Source organism: Syzygium oleosum, unplaced genomic scaffold (genome assembly GCF_021117445.2).
Source record: "Syzygium oleosum isolate NSW1041296 unplaced genomic scaffold, Sole_v2.1 Sole_v2.07, whole genome shotgun sequence".
Classification (NCBI taxonomy): Eukaryota; Viridiplantae; Streptophyta; class Magnoliopsida; order Myrtales; family Myrtaceae; genus Syzygium; species Syzygium oleosum.
The window spans coordinates 3,864,038-3,874,073 of record NW_026607491.1 but is presented as its reverse complement, the minus strand read 5'-3'; the positions used below and the strand labels follow the sequence as shown (position 1 = coordinate 3,874,073).

At 42.4% G+C, this 10,036-nt stretch overlaps 2 protein-coding genes across 2 annotated transcripts; one reads left to right on the top strand and one right to left on the bottom strand.

Moving 5' to 3' along the window:
• LOC115662231 (monocopper oxidase-like protein SKU5) lies at positions 1 to 3,537 on the top strand. Its single transcript, XM_030584404.2, has 8 exons — positions 1 to 153; positions 296 to 405; positions 749 to 1,019; positions 1,262 to 1,385; positions 1,490 to 1,850; positions 2,386 to 2,754; positions 3,151 to 3,229; positions 3,355 to 3,537. Exons 1-8 carry the CDS (start codon positions 1 to 3, stop codon positions 3,535 to 3,537), a joined length of 1,650 nt encoding a protein of 549 aa, XP_030440264.2.
• Positions 3,538 to 7,043: 3,506 nt separating this feature from the next.
• LOC115662253 (zinc finger protein ZAT5-like) lies at positions 7,044 to 8,375 on the bottom strand. Its single transcript, XM_030584418.2, has one exon. It carries the CDS (start codon positions 8,253 to 8,255, stop codon positions 7,251 to 7,253), a length of 1,005 nt encoding a protein of 334 aa, XP_030440278.2. The 5' UTR covers positions 8,256 to 8,375; the 3' UTR covers positions 7,044 to 7,250.
• Between the last annotated feature and the right edge of the window lie 1,661 nt (positions 8,376 to 10,036).

Sequence of the window (10,036 nt, the reverse complement as noted above, 5' to 3'; positions counted from 1 at the left end):
ATGGCGGCCTCCACCACCCATTGTGGGTGGAGCATCTTGTGGTTCATCGTCTGTGCTGTTTTCGTGATGAGGGTCGCATACTGCGCCGATTACTTCTACAACTGGAACGTCAAATTCGACCGGAACTCCTCTTTCCCGTCTCTAGAACAACCGGTGCGTTATAAGTTGAACCCAGTTCATGTTTTTCGGCCATAACCAACTCTTTAACGAAATAACCATTCCTTGCTTCACGGTCTACTAGGATTTTGTGTCTTTGAAGAGGATGATGCATGAGAGTGTAAATTTGTGGATGCAGGTTATCACCATCAATGGAATGCTTCCAGGGCCTCTCATAAACATGTCGACGAACGACGTCGCTTACGTGAACGTGTTCAACTATCTGGACGAGCCTTTGCTTTTCACATGGTACATATCTGAAAGATCCATCTTTGTCTATTATATGCTTTCACGGGTTTTCTCCTGTGAATTCCTTCGTTCTCGTCGATAATAGCTGTATAATCGAAGTATGGCAAAACTAGAGAAAGGACAGGACATAGCAAACATATGAGTCTTAGACTTTGATGTAGATTTCTAAGAGAATTTGCTTTGGAGTCGTTGTCTCCATTCAATGTCCTAACGATAATCACCGTTTAAGGGTTAAAGAAAAAGTGTTTGCCTCTTTTTTGGTTATTTTACATGGTATTTCCTTAAAATAACTTATAAATATATATTTTATGCTGTTTTTTTTTTTGTTGGGGGGGGTGTGAAGGAATGGCCTACAACAGAGGCTGAACTCATGGGAAGATGGAGTCTCGGGCACGAATTGCCCCATCCGACCCGGCGCCAATTGGACCTTCGTGTTCCAGGCCAAGGACCAGATCGGCACCTTCGTCTACTTCCCCTCCCTCAACTTCCACAAAGCCGCCGGCGGCTTCGGCCCTATCCGCATCAACAACCGCAAGGTCATCGCTGTCCCATTCCCGATGCCCGAGGCCGAGCACGACCTTCTGATTGGAGATTGGTACAATCAAAGCTACAAGGTACCCGAATAGTCCGGCATCCCCTAGATAGTTCTTTTTGCACTCAAATTTTTGGAGAAAAACGAATCAATTCGAACTCCTAAATGGGAGATTCGCTTACAAATAAGTCCTTGATTAATTAAAATGCATTTCGATGTCGTAACGACGCTGAAAAACTGTTCGATTTTCATCTTTCAAACGATTCCACACGACTAATAACTTCATTTTGTCGCTTAAATTTCTTGCGTGGATCGTCGTAAAAGACGATTAGATCATCGTTGAGCGACAAGAAAAATGCTTACGCCGGAAACCCTGACGTGCTGTTGATGAACGGCAAACTCCCATATGGATTTGTAGACGATCCCGAGACATTCAATGTCACCAAAGGTAAAGAGCCAGAAATTAACCAATTTTCAGCAACCTTTTGAATTCAAATTCAATTTGGACCGTTCTTTTCATTCTTTTAGAACGAAAATGTGTATACTCTGCAGGTAAGACTTACAGGATCAGGATATCGAATGTGGGCAATGCACTGAGCTTCAACTTCAGGATCCAAGGCCACAAGATGGTGGTGGTCGAGACGGAAGGGTCGTACACCGCCCAGATCACAGTCGACTCGCTCGACATCCACGTCGGCCAGTCTTACTCCGTTCTCATGACGGCAGACAGAGACAAGGCTGATTACTTTATCGCGGCGACACCGAAGCTGGTCAACTCGGAGGAGCCCGGCAAACTGATTGCCTTGGGAGTTCTTCACTATGAGAACTCCAGTGTACCCCCAAGTTACCCCATTCCTTCAGGTCCTGATCCATTTGACATCAATTTCTCCATCAACCAAGCTAAGTCTATCAGGTAATGCAAAGCAAATTCCTAAGCTTGATTAGACCGGCTAATTACTTGATTAATAAAATGAATGAATGGTCCTTAATTTGTACCAATTGGTTCCGTTCATTTGATTTTGGTGTGAAATTGGCATGCACTTACTTTATAACTAGCGAAGTCTCCCTAGAAAAGAAATGATAAGAAGAGGTTTGAATTTTGAATAATTTCAGGTAACAAATTATAAATAGTTTAGGATGAGTAAGTTCTAAACTCAAAATTCATGAAAAATCATTTCGGATAAATCTCTCGCATTTCAAATTTCGGGTAATGAATTTGAATAGTTTTGAATGAGTAAGCTTCAAACTCAAAATTGAAATGTGAGAGACTTGTAAGATGGTTCGAGAGTTTATTCTGATCATTTTAAACAACAATATTAAATGACCAAAAATTAATCTTTTTTATCCAGTTATCGTTGAACCCATTTTCTCCGATATTTAATTGAATTATTTAAAAGTTTTATTTCTCTCTCTAATGTTTTCCGCCGGTGGGGCTTCCGTCACCAAAGGTGGAACATGACGGCGGGTGCCGCAAGGCCGAACCCACAAGGGACGTTCAACGTCTCCCACGTGACGCCGAACCAGACGTTCGTCCTCCACGGGTCGACCGCCGAGATCGACGGAGCGCCCCGCTACACGGTGAATAACGTGTCATACCACACCCCGGAGACCCCCCTCAAGCTGGCTGATTACTTCGGGAACACGTCGGGCGTGTACCAGCTCGACTCGTACCCGGTCAAGTCTGTGAACCCGGTGGCCGAATTGGGCGTCTTCGTCACGACCGGCATCCACAAGGGTTGGATCGAGCTCGTCTTCATGAACGGCCTGGATGTCATGGACTCTTGGCACTTGGACGGGTTTGGGTTTTATGTGGTCGGGTAAGTAGTTTTTCTTTTGTGAATTTTCTCCGTCCATGATATTTCTATAGTTATTATTGCAGGATTTAGGTCTAATTTTGGTCTTGGCCTGATTATTTTTCCTAGCAAGGTTTGTGATAATTATATGCAGACGCAAGTAGAAGTTACTATTTTACTTGGTCAAATGTCGCGCTACTCTACGTAGACGTCTCTTCCTTTCTTTTGTGAATTCTCACCCATGGATCGGACCTGGAACCGAGTCGAGATGTACCCTAAAATAAGTGTAGATATGAATCCTCCCAAGTTCTTTCATGTACCCGTTGGATGATGATCGTCTTGAAACCGATTAATGCTAAAAATTGCGGAGAATATGAAAGAGAAACGAATCGATGCATTGGATCACACACTAATTCACAGGTTTGGAGACGGAGGCTGGATGCCCAGTTCGCGATCGACATACAACATAGATGATCCGGTCGTCCGGTCTACAGTTCAGGTTCGTCTCGACTCTCTCTTCCCAAGCTACACATGTCTACATATATAATCATACGTTACGATGTCCTATAGAGAAATCACATCCTTGTACTATTACGGTAACATGCTCCATTTCCTTAAAACAAGGTTTATCCTGGGAAATGGACAGCAGTCTACGCTTACCTAGATAACCCAGGAATGTGGAACCTGAGATCCCAACACTCGAAGCATTCGTACCTTGGACAAGAGCTCTACGTTAGGGTTTATGATGCTGACCCCAATCCTGCCAAGGAGAGACCACCCCCGGAAAATCTCCTCCTATGTGGTTAGTTGCAATAATTTCGTTTTATATAACTTTGGAATTATGTTTGAAAAATCTATATTAAGGATGATCCATGAAAATTGATGTTACAAGTTGATGTGATGTAATTTTGTAATTGGGTATTTCAAGAAAGTTGACTATATTCAGCACCCGATAAAAACCTGATACATGAATTTTGTAAATCAATTTCATGGACTGCTATGTGCATCTCTAGCATCTTCCTTAATTTTTGTTTATGCCTCATCGATTGATTATTGATTATCTGTTCGTTTTTAAGGAAAATTTCAACCACCGTCTCCGGCGCCCACGCCCACGGCCGCACCACCCCCTAAGGCCGATAGCGCACCACTTCTTCACCATATTTGGTAAGTCAAGAGCCAAAAAAAATTATTTATGATATAGTTTATACTTATCATATATAATGTTATATACTACTAGTTAAATTCATCATTCAACTGAATAATTTTCATTCTCTTTTTCTCTCTCTCTTGTAGGTTTCGTGTCATCATGATTTTGATCGCCACAATTATATAAGAATTTTTTATTGGCGATGGAATATTCTTTCAATGATCGAGATCTGAATTATGTACATGAAGCCTGGAAAAACCCACAGGAAACTACACAGATTTTTATTGCAGTTTTAGGTTTATTTGGGTAATGTAAATATATTGCTTCTCTCATTTTTTTTGTGTAGTTGGGAATTTTGCTGAGAAAAACTAGAAGAATTATTTGTTGGATTTCGAAAGTCATATTAATGATTGCTTTTAAGTGACTTTTTATGCGTGTTTCATGATTTTTTTTTACGTAGATTCTCTTGAATTAGTTGGCAAAATCAATACACTCATAAATTCAAAACAATATTATCGAAATGATGACCAGAAATTAACCTCAAATTCTAGAATATTATATTTACATGGGGAAAATTACCTAATTAGTCGTATACCTATCGAACGAATGTCAATTAAGTTATCAACTTTTTTTCAATTTAGTCATAAACCTTTGGGAGAAATTCTAACGGATCAATTTTTGTCGGATATCGTTGACGTGACAATTTAGTTCTCGCTGACCATCCTACGTGGCACATCGCCATGTCAACAATTGCCAGCGAAAATTGGTCCGAAGGACTTACATTGGAATTTCGCACACAGGTTTAGATAAAATTGACAAGATTGAGAAGTTAAGAACTAAATTGGCATCCGTACAATAAATAGTTTAAGACTAATTGGACAATTTTCCCTATTAACATGAGCATGCCTTTAAATATGCTATCATCATTTTTTAGGATGCAAGGACTCAAAACTAAATTACAAAAAAATCACATTTCCCATAGAGATATTACTGGAATTCTAACAAATTTCTTGGAAAGAATAGATAATAACTTCACCTTGCAAAAGAGAAATAAGCATAGTGTGTTTTTGGATTTCCTGGAATACAATAAGGTGTTGGTTAAATGTTAAGGAAGTTTTTATGCTTTTCTTATGATCTTGAGTTCGAGTTTTATTGGGAGTACTCCAAAAGGCAAAATCCTAATTGTACTACGTCGATGTAGAGGAAGTGTGTCATTCAGGGAGGTAGACGAACGTGAAAGTTTATTCTAATCATTGTACAATAAGAAAAACTTTATATAATAGGGCGGCAAAAATAAAAAAAATAGACTGCTTAGTGTAGAGAGAGAGAGATAGAGGGAGAGAGAGAGAGAGAGAGAGAGAGAGCGACGCTGGTTTGGTGGAGATCACGAAAAAGGAGGAGAGGAGAGAGAAGAAGACACCACCAAGTCATGTGAGAATAAAGTCAAGAGAGAGAAGGGTAAATGTTGAGCATATTAGGTTAGGGGAACGGGGGTTGGGCCATGGCCTTATGAATTGGCTGAAGGAAGATGAGCTTGGGACAAATAGAACATCCATTATATGGGCTTTTCTATAACAATTTTGGGAGTGCAGGGAGTCGCCAGATACTTAGGAAATTGACTGGTCATTGAATGTATGTCAAGATTTAATCAGAGGATGGAGGAACTAATTTTGGGTTAGAGGTGGCAAAATCGAATAGACTCGAAAACCCGACTAGGCTTTCCCAAATCCCAAACCGACTAAGAAAATCAACAATTCATGCTCAATTCGAACCGTATCCGGAATACCTGAACTCGAATGATTCAGTCATCCAAACCCTATTGATCCGACATCGAAGAAAATTGAACATGGCAACAATCTTGGAGTGAGGGGGTCGATAGTGAGGAGGAGGGTTGGGGGGTGAGGGAGGATGAGATGCACTGCTGAGTGGAGGATTGTTGGGTGGGGACTAGCCACTAGAGACATCGGCTCGGACTGATAAACTATCGTGACGGTGGTTTAGTCGGGCAGCGGTGGTGGAAGATAGAGGAGGAGAAAAGTGGAAGGGAATTTAAAGTTTTCGGGGTTTTTCCGAGAGAAGGGGTGAAAAGAGTGACGAGTGCAATTTGAGACATAAAATGACAGTTTGGTAAATAAGTGGACAAGGATGTGGGCGAGACGATGCTAATTAAAGTCTAATAACAAACCACAAGATGCAAAAGTACAAATTTTCAAAAAGTGAGGATGCAGATCGATGTACAGCGATAAAGATTACGATGATAATTGAAATTTCTTTTCTAAACAACGACTCAAGAAATAGTACTTGGGAGATAAATTGTTGACTTAAAACTCGGCATGGAGGAAAATCTTCGAAGCATCCTTTCACTTAGCGTAAAAGAAAGGATATTACAGAACTTAATTACATACATAACGTATGCTGTGTGCTGTGTAGGAAGTCAATGATGGAGCGATGCTGGTTTAGTCTAACTCAAAGAACAATAACTAGCTTAATGGTTAATTAATCTTAGCCACTTTGACCATATTAATGTTCGGTTAATGTAGTCACTTTGACCAGCATGTATGTTAGCTTAATCTCACTTTTTAAAAAGCATAGTAAATTCCATGTTAACTTCATCATAACTTCTTGTAGTTTGAGTTATTATCTAGGTTCATGACAACACGTACGGGTCATAAATAGTGATTAGAACGTGATTAACTTAGGCTCTGGCGGCTTAAGCTACTAGGTTGGTAATCATGGGAAGATGGAAAAAGAACCAAAAGCCTAGTGTATTAAAACATTCGATAGGTTTTTTGCTTGCTGCAGAAAAAACGGACAGGACGTGGATTCATATGTTGAGTACGTTACTGACTCTGCAATAACTTCAATATTTTAGAGAGAGAGAGAGAGAGAGAGAGAGAGAGAGAGAGAGAGAGAGAGAATCGAAATTAATGAAACTTGTTGCTTCGCTTGTCACCGCCACCAAAAACCTAAAGTCGTGGCTTAGTTTCCGATTTGTTTTTCAATCTTTTACATTCACAAGAAAGCTCTCTCTCTCTCTCTCTCTCTCTCTCCACAAGGCCTTGCCCATGACGTCCCACTGGAAAAGCGATGGAGAAGAACATGAGGACTTGCTTGAGCTACATGCAATCAACATGAATCCAAGGCTTACAGATCATGGGCTGATTGCTTTGACAAAAAGAAGAAGAATTCTTCATATAAAGTTGAAATAATCAGTATATCACTGTACCCAAAAAGGAAAAGAATCGAAAGAATCTGTAATTTCGGAAGAAACTGTGAAGATCACATTGAATTTCAGTTTCGACTTTGAATGCCGAAGGTCCGCAAAAGAATTTATAAGATCGGGGGAAAAGGAAAGATGGATTCTTGAACCTTCTCAGTAGTGACAATCCACCAAAGCCGGGACTGAAAACACGAGCCTCGATCGGCTTTCTTGCTGTTCTTGTTGTGGCTTTTGTTTCTTCAAGCTCAAGGGAAACCGCGTATCTTTATGATCATTGGCGTCATCTTCGTCGGGTGCCGGTAGATTGAGATCCAAATCCAAGGACACGACGTTGTTCCTAGCCCTCGCCGGTGATTCCTCAGATTCGGAGGTCATCGGATTTAGCGACGACCCTATGTTCATTCCCGCCGGAGTTCGGTGCCGCCTCATGTGACCTCCTAGGGCTTGGCCTGACGCAAACTCGGCCCCGCAAATCGCGCACTCATGGACCTTCGGGTGCTTATTACTGAAGCTGCTCCCGAATAACATGTTCCGACCACTCAATTGAAGAGAGAGAGCTGATGAGGAGACGTTGTGGCCCTTGAATTGTGCCAACTCCTCGTCATCCGACGACGACGTCCTGAATTGATGGTGATGCTTCTTGTCTTCGGCGGTGGGGGCGGCCTTGTTAGGCTTCTTGTGGCTCGCGCGGTGGCCTCCTAGAGCTTGGAAGGAAGGGAAAGTACGGCTACAAGTCTTGCACTCATATACATAATACCCAATCTTGTTCCCTGTGCCTGTGGATGCTTCCAAGTACTTCTTGCTATTGAATTTGGGGTCAGCAACATCTTGCTCCAATATTGCTTGCTTTTGGGGCAATTTAGAATGGCCTTGGGCTAGGAGGATTAGGCAATTGGCCATGTCTTCCTCCTCCAAGGTGCTCATCCCTTCAACTTCCGTTGAGGATGCTGGAGAGAAATTGTGATTGTTGGTGCCAACGATGGCGCGGTTGTTGTCAATGACATGGTCGCGGCTGCTGTCATCGTCGTCGCTCGGCGAACTGGCGATCCCAAAATGGTACGGGGACTGCACTCTCTGCCTCTTTGTCCGCTTGCGCTTGGCGATGCGGCCAGCGTAGTCCCGGGGCCCTGAGAAGGCTTCTCCGGCGGTGACTTCCATTGTTGAGAGAGAGAGAGAGAGAGAGAGGGAGGGATGGAGATGAGAGGGGGTAAGCAAATTGATGGAGTGTGGTGGGAATATAAATAGTGAGGAGGAGGAGGAGGGATTGTAAGGCGAAGAAGGGAGTAAAAAAAGACAAACCCCAATGGATGGAAACACACACTCGTTAGTGTATGCCAATGTTTCTTGATTTCCCAGCTCTTGCAAGTTATATATAGACAGAGTTTAATAATGATTAATAGAGAGAGAGAGAGAGAGAAGAAATCAAGAGACTGGTGTAACTGAAAATATGCAAAACGAGAGAGAGAGAGAGTAAAAATAGTTGGGAGGGGAGGGCTGGGAACGTAAAGTCCGTTTCACACTCTCTTTCCCGCACTTTGCCAACGCACTTGAGGCAGATGCAAAAACGACTCCCACCAGTTGTTTGGCTTTTGTATGTCTGTGGCGCCCTTCTTCATTCCACGGTATAAGCATGCCCTCTTCCTCAATTTGGCCAGACCCCAGATGCACCACCACCTCATCACAACCACTAGCCTCTGCAACTTACCTTAATTTCACTTCAACTGTCCTAAATTTAGCCCTCATGCTAAGGACACCCCCTCAACAGATTTGAGGGACACAGCACAGAGGGAGGCTACCCGTCAACAACTCATTCAACACTGTCCCCCCTCGTTGAGTGGTTCGGTCAATTCTCCTCCCGAATTCATCTGGGCCTCTGTGTCTCCGCATGCAGTTAAAATTTCGTTTTCTTTTTCTGTTGTTGCAACTTACCATGGAGCTAATGGCCTAGTAGAGTCTGAGCTGTGCACGGAACATGTTACGAGTGTAATTAGTGGTGCAGTTAAGATATACATGAATTGTCAATGCTGGTCTAGAATGCCAACCCTAAGCGAATCTTCCTCTTTGGACAGAAGAGAGAGAGAGAGAGAAGAGAGAGAGACTGTCTGTGTGTGTTCCCTCGTGAGTGCTGGTAACAATGTAATGCGTTAGGCCATTTTCATGTTGCTGTCCCCAGTTGCTCACACGTCTTCATCAACCCAACATCCTTAAAAAAGTGGCACCCAAAAACAAGAGAGAGAGAGAGAGAGAGAGAGAGAGAGAGAGAGAGAGAGAGAGAGAGAGAGAGAGAGAGAGAGAGACTGCACTAAAAAACATGTCCAAACAACGATGGGCATTCCAACTGAATGCCTTCCCACACATGCCAAAGCAATCACTCACTCCTCTAAAAGATGAAATGGACAAAACAGGTCGTTCGTTCTGAGTTACGGGGCGATGCGAGCGTGAAATTTCACATCTCGACGAGCGAAGACGGGTAGGATGACAAAGGCCTTGAGATTAGTTGCGGCTTTCGTGGGTATGAAGAAAGGTTAAAGTTAAATTTAATACCAAAGTATGAACCGTACATGGTTTATATGTTATGATTAATTACGACTGTACAATTAATACGAGTAATGAAATGGGTCTGCAATGAATATTTTTAGAGAGAGAGAGAGAGAGAGGGGAAGGGGAAAGTGCATGACTTTGCCTCAACGATTCTGTGAGAAAAAGGGGAATGAATGATTGGAGTGCAAGCCTGGAAGCACGGAATCTGCGGTGCACCTCCCTCCACTCCTTTTCTAATTGCTTTTCTTTTCTTCACTCCCCCTCAGATTTGTGTTGTTGTTGCCATGCTTTCCATTAACTTTCCAATTCTTTTCAGAATATATTTTTCTCTTCTTCCTCTCCCTTTTCATGACAACATCATGGGGGTGGCTAATTTGCTCGATCAAGACATTGGAAAA

Excerpts from the sequence above, each read along its gene's own strand:
- LOC115662253 (XM_030584418.2), bottom strand. The coding sequence starts at position 8,255 with ATGGAAGTCACCGCCGGAGAAGCCTTCTCAGGGCCCCGGGACTACGCT.
- LOC115662231 (XM_030584404.2), top strand. The coding sequence starts at position 1 with ATGGCGGCCTCCACCACCCATTGTGGGTGGAGCATCTTGTGGTTCATC. Across the intron at positions 1,386-1,489 it reads GACATTCAATGTCACCAAAG|GTAAGACTTACAGGATCAGG; the intron begins GTAAAGAGCCAG and ends TATACTCTGCAG. Across the intron at positions 1,851-2,385 it reads AACCAAGCTAAGTCTATCAG|GTGGAACATGACGGCGGGTG; the intron begins GTAATGCAAAGC and ends CCGTCACCAAAG.